The following is a 16,673-nucleotide window of genomic DNA, read 5'->3' on the forward strand; positions in this document are numbered from 1 at the left end:
GGAAGGGAGAAAGAGAAAGAAAGAAGGAAGGAAGGGAGGGAGGGAGGAAAGGAAGGAAGGAAGGAAGGAAGGAAGAAAAAAAGAAAAGAAAAAAGAAAATCCTTTACAGGTGTAGGGTCAACAAAAGACAGAAAGAAATCCTTTCCAGGTGTGGGATCAATACAACCTTTACAAACAACATAAGTAAATGTTGCATACCATCACAACTTTACTACTAAGCCTTTATACACTCTGTCGTTGATAATCAATTTGGTGGCCAGAAGTTAAATATCCCATAGTATCCCTGGGAGACCCACAGGTCTAATTTTCAGAAGTTAAATATCCCATAGTATCCCTGGGAGACCCACAGGTCCAATTTTCTGACAGTCTCTTGTTTTCTAAACCACCCAAAGTTAACAGTGTCATGGATGTACAACACAAGGCTCTTAAGAAGCAAAGCTAAGGAGCATAAGGCAGCATTCATTACCATTGGCTCAGTGGAATGCTGACTTCTTAGTCATACCACTTATTTGCCCTCAGCTAAGAGAATACTAACTCGGAGAAAAGAATATTCCTTGGAACACCCTTATTCAAAGCAACACAGCCTACCTACAAAGAAAAGCAAAACATCTTTTACAGGTAACATTTTAACATTTAGAGAAGGGATAAATGAAGACATACTTAGGAAACATTCTAAGGAAGGCTCAGAATGCTAAACCAGAAAAATGGTATGGCATTTCCTCAAAATATTAAACATAAGATTACCATACAATCTATCAATTCCACTTCTGCGTATATTCGCAAAAGAAGTGAAAGCAGGAACTGAACAGATATTTGTACACCCATGTACAAATAACCAAAACCACAACAACCAAAAGGTGGAAGCAATCCACTTGGGGTTTCATCAGTGATGAATGGATAAACAAAATGTGGCATATACATAAAATGGAATATTAGGGCTTCCCTGGTGTCGCAGTGGTTAAGAATCCGCCTGCCAATGCAGGAGACACGGGTTCGAGCCCTGGTCCGGGAAGATCCCACATGCCGCGGAGCAACTAAGCCCGTGCGCCACAACTACTGAGCCTGCACTCTAGAGCCCACAAGCCACAACTACTGAGCCCGTGTGCCACAACTACTGAAGCCGGCGTGCCTAGAGCCCGTGCTCCACAGCAAGAGAAGCCACCACAATGAGAAGCCCACACGCCGCAACAGAGTAGCCCCTGCTCGCCGCCAACTAGAGAAAGCCCATGCGCAGCAACAAAGACCCAATGCAGCCATAAATGAATGAATGAATGAATGAATAAATAAATAAACAGTAATATTACTCAGCCTAAAAAGGAAGGAAATTCTGACACATGCTACAACAGGGATGGACTGTACAGACATTACGCTAAATGAAATGACCAGTATTTTATAGTTTACTAAATACTTTAATATACGTTACATTATATGTAATTCTCACAACCACTTCCCTGTAAAACAATTGATATCATCATGACCTCCATTTTATAGATGGTGGAAAGAGGTCCAGAGATGCTAAATAACTTGCTCAAGATCACATATTAAGTGGTAGAGATAAAAATTAAAAACCCAGTTTCTCTAACTCAAATTTCCATGCCCATGCCCCTTTCAATACCTCATACTGAGTTTTCCGTTTACCTCCATAGTAGCCTTTGATGTAACACTATAGAAGGAGGCGTTACTATATAAAAGAAAGAGCCCTGGACTTGTGAATTAGAAGACCTATGATTAATTCTCAGCTTTGCCACACAACAATTGTGGGATTTCTGCAATTCAAATATCCTTAAGACTCAGTTTCCTCATTGGTAAAAAGTATATTTTTTTAAAGTTTATAATGCATGCTATAGAGTTTGACGACTGAAGAAGACAGCAGTTTAAGAAAGAGCAGCAACAAGTTTAGCACTTATTAAGTGAAAATAAATGTTAAAAAGGAAAAAAGTAAACTTTTGCAGGCTCAGCATCACCAGTATTTCCCCCTGATCTGGCTTTAGGGTGATAAGTGATATTCTAACACATCTTTCCAGTAAGCTCTTGAAAAAACTGACTGGATCTCTGATACTTTTTACATATACTCCAAGTCTAATTCATTAGCAACAGTGAGGATGATATAATTACTCGCTGCAGCAAGTTCATCAAAGAAGTTTGAGGAATGAAAATGGAGGTATAGGTAGGCCTGATAGAGACCTAAAAAGAGAAGGAAGAGGTCATGGTTATCTGCTCAAAGCTCAGGCCAGTCGTTTCTGGGCTATTCAGAAAAGGGACAAAAAAAAGAAAAAAGAAAAAGGACAGGCCAATAGCTTAAATCAGCTGTTTGATGGCCCTTGGGAAGAATGACAGCAGCCAAGCCAGAAGCCACTGAAAGGAAAAGCAACAAAGTAGGAGATAAAGAAAGCATAAAGGATTGTGATCAAGGAAACAGGCCCCAGATGAAAAGGAACTGCCTGGAAAGCCTAAGTAAATACATGAATAAATAAACACAACATAAACTATACCCATATGCACTTCATACTGTAGCCCGGAATCTGGTGTTTCTTTCAAACACTCACATTTGTCATACTGCCCTTGGGTCACAAAGGGATATTTGGGAGAAAGCAGTTTGTAATTCCTGAATCCTACAGAAAATCACATTTATCATAAGGCCTTACTACAGTATCTGGCTTATTTGCTCGATGCAGTTATGTATTTAGTTGTGAGATTTATAAAACCGTGTTTACTACAAAATGTCTCGCGTCAGGTAAGGCAGATCAACCTTCAATACCTTCAATACAATCTTGTTAGCACATCTCACCCCCATGCTCCCTCATCCCAGCCCTCCCAACACACACATTTCACATTTTTTCTTTTATCCCCAGATTTGCCAAACACTAGTACATCACTGCAGGGACAGGACATTTTACCTTAAAAAAAAAAAAAAAGGGCAAGGAAAGAAAGATATAGAAATAAACACAATCCCAGCTCTGTCACAAATTAGAATCTATACCAAGTTGTAAATGTGCATTACTATTACTGGAAATGTCTGGCAAGGCTTACATCTGGAGCTAAATCAAGTTTCCCCATCTGTTGGGTTTGCCTCTTCTACTCAATGTTAATTTTTCAATTGTTTGCAAGAGCAATATAATAACTGTTGAGAAAATGAAAAATGATAGGCACAAAGGGAGCAAGGCATGAAAGAAAAGTCAGCTTTAGGTTTCATAATACTGAAGGCACATTCTCTCCATTTACAAACAGCTCACTCCTGTGAGTGTGTGCTACTTCCTCAAAACCCTAAACCAACTCCATGTCTGACTCAATTTTATCCAATACATACAGCACTCTATAATTGCCCTGCTGTTTCATAAGAAACCTGAAATGACTTAGCCCCATGAGCTCCATTTGGCTCTGTTTACCACAAACAGAAATAGCCATGTAAAGCAAAACGTCAAAGTTCCAGATCCCCATGAGTCATTCATTCAACTCTTGGAGAATGACAGAAAAAATTGCCACAGAACAGCTTTCAGATGACCTATACACAGAAAACACTTTGGCAACAAAGATGCTGAAACGGGCTTGCAACCATCTCTTGGTAAGAAAATTCAAAGAGCAAACACTGTGAGTTATTTCAATATGACAAAATGAAAGGCACACGCATTCCTGCTTTTCTTGATCAAATACGACAATTTCTTCCACTCCTACAGACATCAGGGCTTAAAATAGTGGTGCTGTTCAACACACTCCACTTAGAAAGGTACAATAAACCTCAGGATGAGCCAAGGAACTCTGAAAGAGATAAATCCTCATTCCTCACCTGATATTAACCAACGCGTGGGTCACCTTGCTAGCTGCTTCTTTCCACTGGCCTGCATTGGTAGAAAGCCTCAGGACTGTAAAAAAGGAAAGAACAAAGATGTGTTAGACCCCTGGTATAAAACACAAATATGAGGAATGAAGACACATCACAGAATATCACTATTAGAATAACCAAACGGAGCCTGGGCCAATCTTCTATTTAAGACATCTTCATCTAGGGAAAAAAGTAAGGGCTTATTCTCAACTATCTTTACCGCAAACTTTTTCCTCTTTTTTTCACTTTCTATCAAAATATTCTACTCCTCATCTGCCTTGGGCTCCCCTCTCTCCACTCCCTGCTAGTTTTTGCATTCATTTAAAATCTACACTGGGGTGTGATGGGTCACCTGATTGCCACATTTATCATTTCCCTAATGGCTGGGGCTGATTTAGTGGAACTGGCCAGCTGAGCAAGTGACCCCTCCTGCTCCACATACAGTATGTCTTTCTCCTGAAGGTCTAAGCTGGGTCAAACAGGACAAATAACCTTGCAAGATAGAAGATGGTCATGTTTCAATCAAGGAGTAACCTGTTTTAGCTCCTCTGACTTAACTGTGTGACCTGCAACATGAATCAACAGGAATATTCTTCCCTTCTCTGACCAAAGTCTCTTTTCCACCCTTACTCACAGGAGAAGGAATGATGGAAATACAGATCATCATATCCTCTATCAGCTATGAGCTTCATGGTCACACATTACAGTACCTACACTATTTTGGAAAAGAGACAAACCAACACAAGTGCTCCTTGCAAGAGCAAGCATATGGTGGGCACTCCAAGCATATGTTTTTAACGAGTGAATAACTAATATGAGCTAAACATGTAGCGAGTTTACTATGTGCCAGAAATTGGACAAAGGTTATATGCAATACAGCATACATATGAGACTCAGAGGAGACAAATAATTAATTGATCAAGTTCATTCACAGAGTTGTAGGTAATGGAGCTAGAATTTAAACCTAGAGGGAATGGTTCTACAGCCTGTACTTACACAGTGAATGGTTAAGAGTGTGAACTCTGAAGCCAACTGTCAGAGTCCCAGTCTAGCCCCTGCCACTTACTAGAGAATAATACCAATACTTACATGAAAGGATAATCATGAAAATCAAATAAGTTACATATAAAGCCTTAGATCAGTGCATGGCACATAGTAAATGTTATATTAGTATTAGCTATTATGAATTTAAATAGACTTGTCTCCCAAACAAATAAAAGAATGTACCTGAGACTTTCTCAAAGGTTGGAAGTCACAGCCTAAGTAACATTAAGAAATGTGTAATCAATCTGCATAGGAACTTTACACCTGAGTACCATCACTACCTACTCCTGACCAGTATTCCTCTAGCAAGAAGAGTAGTAGCAGCAGCTTTACTAGAGGGAGGGCCTGTAAGTGTAATAGGGAAAGAAAGTTCATCTGGCTGCTCTGCATCTATTCTAGCAATACTTCATTTTTATAAATTCATGCAATTTCATGAAAGAGAAGATGGAAGCCTTAATAAAACATTATCAGAGAGCTGCTTTTCTAATTTACAAGATTTAGTGAAGGGGAACTTGGTATAGTTTCAAGTTAGAGCTCTACAGTCTGAACTCAGGTTTCACCTAGTGTTTGTGCAAATTTATTTGCGTAGTGAACAAAATTGTTTCAAGCAGGTCAGATGTATTTTTTTCAACTCAATTGCAAAAACTGTTTAGATGCATCTGTTTTTCACTAGACCCTCCACTAAATCATAAATTCTCTGATGGTGAGGACCTAACACTTACGGAATTGAGCTGAATTTTACTCTCCTTACCTCAGAGAGGTATTTAACTCTGTCCATGTATTATTTCTCTGTTAACATCCTGTCACTTCTGTTCTTAGTGAACATGCACCCAGACCTCATCACTGCATTTCCCTTGGAAATGCCATAGGCTTTTACATTCTTTTCTAAGTTACCAAATTTAAACACAAAATTATCTCAAAATGCCCTAAATGCCTCAAGCTAAGGTTATCATTTATGTAGTAAATTATGGTACACAAAAATAGCATACCATGTGGCCATTAAAGAAAGAGAGTTAAGTAATAGCAAAAACTGGAAACTGTAATTTCCATGAAAAGAAGGAATGGTTAAATAAACTCCATCCATACTATGCAAAAAATGAGAGAGAGAGGGAGAGAGAGAAAGAGACCTAAGAAAACTACAAAAAAATAGGAAAATGTTCTGACAGTTTAAAAAAACACGAAATAGGAAAACATAATTACAACTGTGTAAAACTATGCATACAAGTAAACTAATATACAACTATGAAAACAGTGGTCATACTAGAAAGGAGAGATTGTAAAAATGTTTTTTACCTTGCTTTTTCTTTTCTAATTATCTTTTTTTTTTAAATGAAAAAAACAGCTCAAAATATGGTATCATTTATGGTTCAGGGCAGCTTGTGTCAAGGTCCTTCCTATTCAGTGGATATCACTGCAATAAATTAATGCCATAGGAATATTAAATGTGTGCCTTTATCAAAAAAGTCTCAGTGAGCCTTCCTCTTCTAGCCATGATAGAATATCAAGACATAATTAACCTTCCTACCTCAAACAATAGAAAACTGAACAAAATATATGAAACAAGAGTTTTCAGACACTGGACAACAAGTATATAGAACTGTGATCCCTGAAGAAGGAAAACAAACAAGGTGAACCCTACGATTACCCCAGCTTACTATGTGAAAAAGTTTCTAGCCTACAGGGCAGGGAGGAGGAACTTAAACAGAATCCAGAAGTCGTGCCAAGCCAAAGACATAGAGATAAGCGACTGGGCAGGCCAAGGCACCTAGAATTTGTGGGGTAGAGTACTGTAGAGGAGGGAGTTTGACAGGGAACTATGGAAGTTTGTAGAGGGGTCCTCTTCCATCTTTTGCTGAGCACCGATCTTCACACAGGGAAGAGGAAACTACCCAAAGCTGGCGGTGAAGAACCACTGGAAAAGAGAAGAAATTGTGGCGCTCATAGAAGGCTCCACAAATAAAATAATTTGCATTTCTACCAGCAAGAGTGGAAAAACCTACTAATACATGGGTTATCAGGTAGAGTCTGCAGATGGGTACTGCATTAGTAATGGGGCCAAATTAGTCCATAATAAAAGTTGCTCTCAACCTGCCCTAACAACCCTTAAAAGCAAACCCTAAAAGGATGAAACTGATTCCACACAACATAACTGCATCCCAGAACAAAGTCCAACATTATATAAAAAAACGTAAGAAAATCAAGCACTTACAACATTAACATTACAATGTTATAAATCCAATTTAAAAATTACCAGCATTCAAAGAAGCAGAAAAAAATATGACCCATAAGCAGGAGAAAAATCAGTCAATAGAAACAGATCTAGACATGAAGAGAGATGATGGAATTAGCAGAAAAGGACATTAGAACAGCTATTGTAAATATGCTCCATATGCTCAGGAAGATTGAGGAAAATATAAACATGATGAGGAAAGAAATGAACATATTAAAGAAAGAAGTCTAAATAGAACTTCTAGGGAAGAAAATGCTTTATGAAACAAAAAAATACACTAGGATGAAATGAATTGAGATTAATGAGATTAACAGCACATTAGAAAAAACACAGAAGAAGAGATCAGTGAATTTGAAGACTGAGGAATAGAAACTATCTAAAATGAAAGACAGGGACTTCCCTGGTGGCACAGTGGTTAAGAATACACCTGCCGGGCTTCCCTGGTGGCGCAGTGGTTGAGAGTCCGCCTGCTGATGCAGGGGACACGGGCTCGTGCCCCGGTCCGGGAAGATCCCACAAGCCGTGGAGCAGCTAGGCCCGTGAGCCATGGCCACTGGGCCTGCGCCTCCAGAGCCTGTGCTCCGCAACGGGAGAGGCCACAACAGTGAGAGGACACAGATTCAACCCCTGGTCCAGGAAGATCCCACATGCTGCAGAGCAACTAAGCCCACGAGCCACAACTACTGAGTCCGTGCGCCACAACTACTGAAGCCCATGTGCCTAGAGCCAGTGTCCTGCAACAAGAGAAGCCACCACAATGAGAAGCCTGCGCACTGCGACGAAGAGTAGCCCCCGCTCACTGCAACTAGAGAAAGCCCGTGCGAAGACTCAATGAAGACCCAATGCAGCCAAAAATAAATAGTATAAATACATAAAATAAAATGAAAGAGAGAGAAAAGACCAAAAAAAAAAATGGAAAGAAAGGAAAAAATACCCACAGAGCTTTAGTGACCTATGGGACACTGTCAAGAGGTCTAACATATATATAATTGAAGTTCCAAAACAAGAGAAGAGGAGAGGGGACAGAAAAATATCTGAAGAAATTAACAGCCAAAACTTTTCCACATTTGATGAAAACCAGAAATCCACAGATCCAAGAAGCTCAAGAGACTCCAGGAAAAATAAAGAAAACCATGTTAAGGCACATGATAAACTACTGAAAATCAGCAATAAAGAGAAAATGTTAAAAGCATGGAGAGAAAAAAGATATATACAGAGAAATGAAGCTAAGAATGACAGTAGACTTCTCATCAGGAATTATGCAAGCCAGAAAACAACAAAATGACATTTTTTTAAGTATTGAAAGAAAAATTCTATATTCAGCAAAAATGTCTCTAAAAACTGAAGATGAGACTCCACTTCCAGTGTGGCAGAGTAAGCCTACTTCAGCCTCTCTCTCCTGCTGATTACAGTTAAAAATCCTGTATAAAATATAAAAAGTATTACCTGAGGGCTCTGAAAATTAAACAAAAGCAGACAGATTATAGAGGGGAGTCAAAACTTGGAGAAACACCCACAAAAGTGGGTTTCCAGGGTTTCTTTTTTCCTATTTTTCTTTTGCAGGTTTGCCTCAAGATCCAAACAGTCACAGAGATGCATGATAGAGGAGTTGGGTGGATGGCTAAAACTTCAATAGAAACCTCATCTTTCTGTAGACAGAAACCAGGAAAAGGGGCTTCTGCTACCCAGAGAACATAGAGGGAATCCTGGACAGACCAGGAGAAAGTGTTCCTCTAATTCCGCATATGAAAATTAGGCTCATGGGAGCTGACCAAGCATGGAACAAATACAAAGTAGCAAAGCAAACCCTTTAAAAACTAAACTGCTATTTGAACTACAGTCCAGTCTCCTGAGTGGTGAGTACGTGGACCAGATCCAAAGTAGCACAGAAACGGCTTTGAAAACTGAACTGATATTGGAACCACTACCTACAGAAAGTGAGAAAGAACCTGTGGTCTAACTGGATTGATTGCCTACTAATACCAAAAAAAAAAAAAAACCCTCCAGATTATAACTGAACCCTGAGTCTACACAACATAAGAAAAATGTCCCGGATGTAATCCAAAATTACTCAACTTATAAGGAACCAGGACATACAAAGAACCAGGATATACAATAAAACAAGAAAATGTAACAAATTCTCAAGAGAAAAGACAAACAGATGCCTGATGTGACACAGATGTTAAAATTATCAAAGAGTTTTAGAGCAACCATTACAAACATGCTCCATTAGAAAAAGGCAAACATTCCTGAATGAATGAATGGTAAGGTAGAACTTCTCAGGAGAGAAATTGAAACTATAAAAAGGAACCAATTAAAACATTTAGAAGTAAAACATATATTATGTAAAATAAATTCTCTAGATGGACTTAATAGCAGAATGGATTGACACAGAAATCAGTAAACCTAAAAGAACAGTAGAAATTATTAAACATGAAGAACAGGAAAAAATGGGGGGAAAAACAGGGCCTCAGAGACCTGTGTAACAGTATCAGAAAGTCTAACATTTGTGTTATTGTAGTCCAAGAAGAAAGGGAGAGAGAAATTAAGGGCAGAAAACAATTTGCAAAAGAGAATGGCTGGGGCTTCCCTGGTGGCATAGTGGTTAAGAATCCGCCTGCCAATGCAGGGGACACGGGTTCAAGCCCTGGCCCAGGAAGATCCCACATGCCGCAGAGCAACTAAACCCATGCGCCGCAACTACTGAACCTGCACTCTAGAGCCCGTGAACCATAACTACTGGACCCGCGTGCCACAACCACTGAAGCCTGCGCGCCTAGAGCCCATGCTCCGCAACAAGAGAAGCCACGACAGTGAGAAGCCCGCACACTGCAACGAAGAGCAGCCCCCACTTGCCGCAACTAGAGAAAGCCTGCACACAGCAACAAAGACCCAATGCAGCCAAAAATAGATAAATAAATATTTTTTAAAAAGAATGGCTGAAAACTCCCAAATTTGGTGAGATTCAAGATCCTCAGGAAACCCCAAACAGGATAAACACAAAGAAAAACCAGGCCAAAACATATCATAATCAAACTTCTGAAAGCCAAAGATAAGGAAAAGTAATTTAAAAGAAGCGGGAGAAAAACAACATATTACAAATAAGGGAACATGATTCAAATGAACACAGATTTATCATCAGAAACCATACAAGCCAAAAAAAGGGGAATAACATCTTCAAAGTACTTAAAGGTAAGAACTATAACTCTATATCCAGCAAAAATACCCTTCAGGAATGAAAGAAAACAAACAACAACAAAAAATCTTGTCACCAGAAGCCCAAAAAAATGCTACAGAAAATTCTTAAAGACTGTGAGAAGTGATATTAGAAAGGAATTTGGATCTTCAGGAATAAAAAGAGCAACAGAAATGGAAAACATACAGGCAAATATAAAAAATATATTTTTCCCTCTGAAGTTCTTTAGAATTTGGATGATTGTCACAAGTGAAAGTTATAGCATTGTCTGGTGGAATTTTCGATGTAGATGTAATACATATGACAACTATAATATCAAAGTAAGTGTGGGGGGCTGGTGATTAGAGAACCCTATATAGTAGCAAAGCTTGTATATTTTACTGAAGTGGTACAACACTAACTCTAAAGTTGGCTGCATTTAGTGACTTTCTTCCAAAGAACAGAGCACGGAACAGGAGGAAAAAAGCAATCCTGCAGAGGAGAAACTTTGCAAACACTTCCTTAACCAAGTGATCAAGATTAACATCACCAGTGATTAAGTCATCTTAATAACATATACACTTGATGTGGAAAAGGCCACTCTGACACTGTGGCATTCCTTCTCCAAACGCATAACCCTAGTCCAAACATGAGTAAGTCATCAGACAAACCCAAACTGAAGAAGGTTCTCCTCAAAACTGTCAAGGCCATGAAAAATGAGCAAACACTAAGAAACTGTCAGATAAAAAGAGACTAAGCAGACATCACGAGTAAATGTAGCAATGGATGAGATCCTGGAATACAAAAGGAACATTAGAGGAATTAGCACAATCCAAATAAAGTCTAGAGTTTAGTATATTTCTTTTTATTGCGGTAAAAAATACCAATCATAAAATTTACCACCTTAACCTATTTCTAAATGTACAGTTCAATGATGTAAAGTATATGTACACTGTTGTGAAACAGATCTCCAGAACCTTTTTGTCTTGCAGAACTGAAGCTCTGTACCTATTAAACAACTCCCTTTGCACCCTCTCCACCACCCCCGGTAACCACCATTCTGTATCCATGAATTTGACTACTTTAGATACTTCATATAGGTGGAAACCTTTTGTGACTGGCTTATTTCACTTAGCATAGTATACTCAACATTCATCCACATTGTAGCATGTAACAGGACTTCTTTCTTTCTTTTTTTTTTTTTTTTTTTTTTTTGCGGTACGCGGGCCTATCACTGTTGTGGCCTCTCCTGTTACGGAGCACAGTCTCCGGACGCGCAGGCTCAGCAGCCATGGCCCACGGGCCCAGCCGCTGCGCGGCATGTGGGATCTTCCCGGAGCAGGGCACAAACCCGTGTCCCCTGCATCGGCAGACGGACTCTCAACCACTGCGCCACCTGGGAAGCCCAGGATTTCTTTCTTTTTAAAGGCTGCATAGCAACCCATTATATATATATATATCACATTTTATTTATCCATTCATCTGCTGATGGACATTTCGGTTGCTCCCATCTTTTGACAATTGTGAATAGTGCTGCTATAAACATGGGTATGGAAATTTTTTTTTTTAATGGGCAAAAAATCTAACAAATCCTTCACCAAAGATATATGGATGGCAAATAAGAATAGGAAAAGATGCTCAACACCATTATTCATCAGGAAAATGCAAATTAAAACCATAATGAGATATCGCTACACACCTGTAAGAAGCCAAAAAAAAAAAAAAAAAAAAAAATGCCGGCTAGGATATGGAGTGACTACAACTCTTGCATACTGTTGTAGGTTATGTAAAATAGTACATCCACTTTGGAAAACAGTTTGGCGGTTTCTTATAAAGTTCAACGTACACTTACATAATACCCAAAAATCCCATTCATAGGTATGTAATCAAGTGAAATGCAAACTTGTGTTCACATAAAACTGTGTACAAAAATGTTTACAGGGGCTTTATTTACAATCGCTAAAAACTGGAAACCTCCCAAATGTCCTTCCACTGATAAATGGATAAACCAAGCTGGCATATTCCCACAATGGAATATTATTCCATAATAAAAAGGAATGAACTACTGATACATGCATCAACATGGATAACTTCAAACAAATTACTATGTATAAGAAGCCAGGGCCTCCCTGGTGGCGCAGTGGTTAAGAATCCGCCTGCGAATGCAGTGGACACGGGTCCGAGCCCTGGTCCGGGAAGATCCCACATGCCGCGGAGCAACTAAGCCCGTGCGCCACAACTACTGAAGCCAGTGCACCACAACTACTGAAGCCTGCGCACCACAACTACTGAAGTCTGCGCACCCTAGAGCCTGTGCTCCACAACAAGAGAAGCCACAGCAATGAGAAGCCCGCGCACTGCAACAAAGAGTAGCCCCCGCTCACCACAACTAGAGAAAGCCCGCGCAGCAACGAAGACCCAAAGCAAATAAAAGTAAAATAATTAATTAATTAATTAATTATTTTAAAAAAAAGAAGTCAGACTCAAAAGACTGTATGATTTCCTCTATATATTTTTTTAGAAAAGGCAAAACCATGCGGACATGGAACAGATCAGTGATTGCTAGGGACTGGGGTGGGTGGAAGAGTTGACCTCACAGGAGCACAAGAGAAGTTTTTGAGATAGTGAAACCCTTCTATATCTTGATTTTCTGTGATAATTACACTTCCATATGCATTTGCTGAAACTCAGAATTGTACATTTAGGGTGAATTTTACCATATATGTAAATTATACCCCAAAAAACTTGACTTAAAACAAATGTTTTCTTCCACCAGAAGTTTCCTCATACTTTATACAAAATGGAGAGCACTGAAACATGCCACCTCCTACTATTTGTTGTGTTTCATTTAGTGAAATTTTCACTTTCCTATTTGTACTTTCTTGGTTACCATTTTAATTCCGTTAGCAGATTTGAGCATTCCCAGATGTCCTCTCTTATCTTATTGCTGTGGCTACAAGGGTTTATCTCATTTGTGTATATGGCACAATTTAGCAGGTAAGTCAGACGTCTATAAAATATCTCCCCCACTCCAACTCTCTTTCCTTTCCTCACTGAAAGACATCTTTATTCATCTATTAATGGGTGCTAAAGCCTCTGGGGTAGCTCTTCACCCCTGGAAGATCCTACATTCTTGAAAACAAGGACATTGGTAAAACCAGGTACATGCAAACCACACCAGGGTACTCTGAGCACCTTTTGCCAATGGGAAGTTTGCCAGAGGGTTCTCATGGAAGACTTCCTAGCTCCTAAAAAAAAGAGACATGGGTCTTGATGTGACAGTGGGAACTTAATATTCTGAGGGGAGCTGACCTGATGCTAAAGCTATTACACTGAGAATAAGAGAGCAGGGAAATAGAAAAAATTCTGTCCTCCTAGGCAATCCTTTTCCACGGTTTGCTTCTACTCTTTCTCCAGGTATTTGCTCCAAATCCCCTCTACCTTTCTCATGATACAGGAGTCGCAAGCAAAATATGAACTTTTCACGAATAGACCCAATGAAAGGGATAAAGTAATAATCGACAGTGACAGAAAGCAGGTCACTGGTTGTCCAGGGATGGGGGGTGAGGGACAGAGGTGGTAAAAGGGACATAAAGGGACACAAGGAAATTTTAGGGAGAGGATGGATATGTACATTATCTTGACTGTAATGACAGCTTCATGTACATATGCTAAAACTTATTAAAAATTGTATACTTTAAAAGAATGCAGTTTGGGACTTCCCTGGCGGTCCAGTGGTTAAGACTCTGCGCTTCCACTGCAGGGGGCGTGGGTTCCATCCCTGGTTAGGGAACTAAGATCCCGTAGGAGGCTGCGTGGCGAGGCCAAAAAATAAATAAATTTTTTTTTTAAAAACGGTGCAGTTTATTATATATCAATTACATCCCAATAAAGCTAATAAGTTGGAGGTTTTTAACAGACCACTTTATTGAGTGGCTTTCTGTTTCTGGGCACTATAAACACCTTTCAAACTTAGGTAGGTTTGAGTAGCCTCTTCACTCAAACTTACAAGGATACATGACCTCTTTCAGAAGTAAGTTATACTCATTAGGGCTACAGAGTAAATTTTCAGTGAGCCAATTACCAAAAGGTTTGCAAGAAAGATTTTTATCTAATGCCCACTTCCTCTTGTGAGTTATGCTAAAAATACCTAGGTAAGTTGAAACTCCTTAAAAGCCTGTACCTTCTCAAATCACACAATGTTCCCTTGGGATCCAAGCTCTTTTGTTTGCTGCTGTCAACTCCCACCCACTCTCACTCCGATCTCACTGGTATTCACTAAATCCACAAGCCTCCCTATTCTCTCTCTTTCACAAACATCAAGAAAGGGCTACAGGGATGTTAACCAGCTTTCTACTGAGATGAATTCTGAGTTCCTGAAGGCAAAGAAGTCCACATATACTTTCTTATTGCCTGAGAAAAGGAGACTACACAGTTCTGTGCCAAGCAAGGGCACCAAGCAACTAGAGGATAATCTTATGTAGTCTTTTCCTCTCATATACCAAAAATCACAGCTGATGGGGAGAGAGGAATAAAAAGAAGACAGCTTACCCATGGAGTAGAGGTTGTCAAAGCTCTGGTGCATGCGGATAATCTCATAGTAGAGTTCATCATAACTACTGGGGGTGGGCAGGAATGTATCGCCATATGTGATAAACATATTAAATAGGTTCACAATCTAAAAAAGAAGCAAAAGCCCATAAACAGGTATCATACTATGAAGACCAGAAGAGTATTATCAGTAGTGTGCTATAGCCAGCTCTTATTGTCTTGCAAGAGTTAATTGTTAAATTTTCAGAAATTTTGTGAGCTGATTATTAAAGTCATTATTAAAGATTAACTTATATAAACTTGCAATTCAATAAATTATATTAAAATCAAGTTATAAGTACTCAAAACTCACCACTTCCTAATTATTTTCTACTTTTTAGTATTATCAATGCTCTTGAAATTAATTTACACCTCTTGTATCTGTTTGGTGGGAATATCATATAATGGTGTGTTACCATTATCTCATGAAAGACCCCAGGTTCTCCAAAGACATAGGTGAAAGTGGGGAGCACCAGTATAGAGATTCTGATCCAAAGGGAAAATAAAGGCCTGGTTTTCCCTATGACTTAATCCCTAGAATACCAGCTCCTGTCTCAAACCAGCCCACTTCTGCCTTAGGGTACAGCTCATAAAAATAAATATATTTTTTTGCTACTCACCATAAGGGCTAAGGTAAAAATGTTGTGTTTGGCCAGAAGTACGGTCTCATTTGACATAAGGAACTTCAGCAAATTTATCAAGGCTTAAAAAAAAAAAAAAAAAAAAAGAGAAGGAAAGGCATCAATAAGGTAATCAAAGCATAATCAATAAAGTTATTAAATGAAAGCAATGAAAGTGAACTAGCTCTACAGAAATCCAAAGAGGGCTAGAATGAGTACATCACAGCCACTAAGGACTTTTTAAAAGCAGGCAAAGTAGGTGTATTTGAAGAAAGCACTGACCTTCCCAAGCACATGTCTGCTCATCTGCCCACAGGTTTTTAAAAATCTACTTTTTGCCACTTCGTAAACAGCAATTGAGGTCAGAAATTTGATTATAAAATGGACATTTTAGTGTTCCAAATTTATTCCTGCATGGTGATTTCCACATCATATTTGCTCAGTTTACTGAGTGTCCCCTTCTCACCCTAGGATGCTAGCATCCCAAGTCACTAAGTTTTAGTTATGTAACTGTTTCAAACATCACTGCTAAGAAGAAAATGTTTTAATTCTAACTGGTCAACAGATGTGCCAGATATACTGTAGAACCTACTGCTTCAGCTCTGTATAAGAATGGAGCTCATGGACCAGAGGGCAGACACCAGAAGCAAGAAGAACTACAATCCTGCAGCCTGTGGAACAAAACCACATTCACAGAAAGACAGACAAGATGAAAAGGCAGAGGGCTATGTACCAGATGAAGGAACAAGATAAACCCCAGAAAAACAACTAAATGAAGTGGAGATAGGAAACCTTCCAGAAAAAGAACTAAGAATAACAATAGTGAAGATGATCCAGGACCTTGGAAAGAGAATGGAGGCAAAGACAGAGAAGATGCAAGAAATGTTAACAAAGACCTAGAAGAATCAAAGAACAAACAACTAGAAGAATTAAAGAACAAACAAACAGAGATGAACAATATGATAACTGAAATGAAAAATACACTAGAAGGAATCAATAGCAGAATAACTGAGGCAGAAGAACAGATAAGTGACCTGGAAGACAGAATGGTGGAATTCACTGCTGCAGAACAGAATAAAGAAAAAAGAATGAAAAGAAATGAAGACAGCCTAAGAGACCTCTGGGATAACATTAAATGCAACAACATTCACATTATAGGGGTCCCAGAAGGAGAAGAGAGAGAGAAAGGACCCG

At 39.1% G+C, this 16,673-nt stretch overlaps 1 protein-coding gene across 8 annotated transcripts in view; it reads right to left on the minus strand.

Annotated features, from left to right (window-relative positions):
* ARMH3 (armadillo like helical domain containing 3) overlaps positions 1-16,673 on the minus strand; it is a 176,667-nt gene that overhangs the window by 75,034 nt on the left and 84,960 nt on the right. For 7 of the 8 annotated variants that reach the window (XM_027112371.1, XM_027112374.1, XM_027112372.1 and 4 more), the window contains 3 exons: positions 15,480-15,562; positions 14,821-14,947; positions 3,785-3,860 (listed from right to left, as the gene is read on the minus strand). In XM_027112371.1, the coding sequence (XP_026968172.1) occupies positions 3,785-3,860; positions 14,821-14,947; positions 15,480-15,562 (286 nt within the window). The remainder of the gene's footprint in view (positions 1-3,784; positions 3,861-14,820; positions 14,948-15,479; positions 15,563-16,673) is intronic. The other variant, XM_027112376.1, reaches the window with a different exon arrangement.

The sequence above is a fragment of the Aethalodelphis obliquidens genome, unplaced genomic scaffold (genome assembly GCF_003676395.1).
Source record: "Aethalodelphis obliquidens isolate GAN/ISIS:26980383/991018 unplaced genomic scaffold, ASM367639v1 scaffold11, whole genome shotgun sequence".
NCBI lineage: Eukaryota > Metazoa > Chordata > Mammalia > Artiodactyla > Delphinidae > Aethalodelphis > Aethalodelphis obliquidens.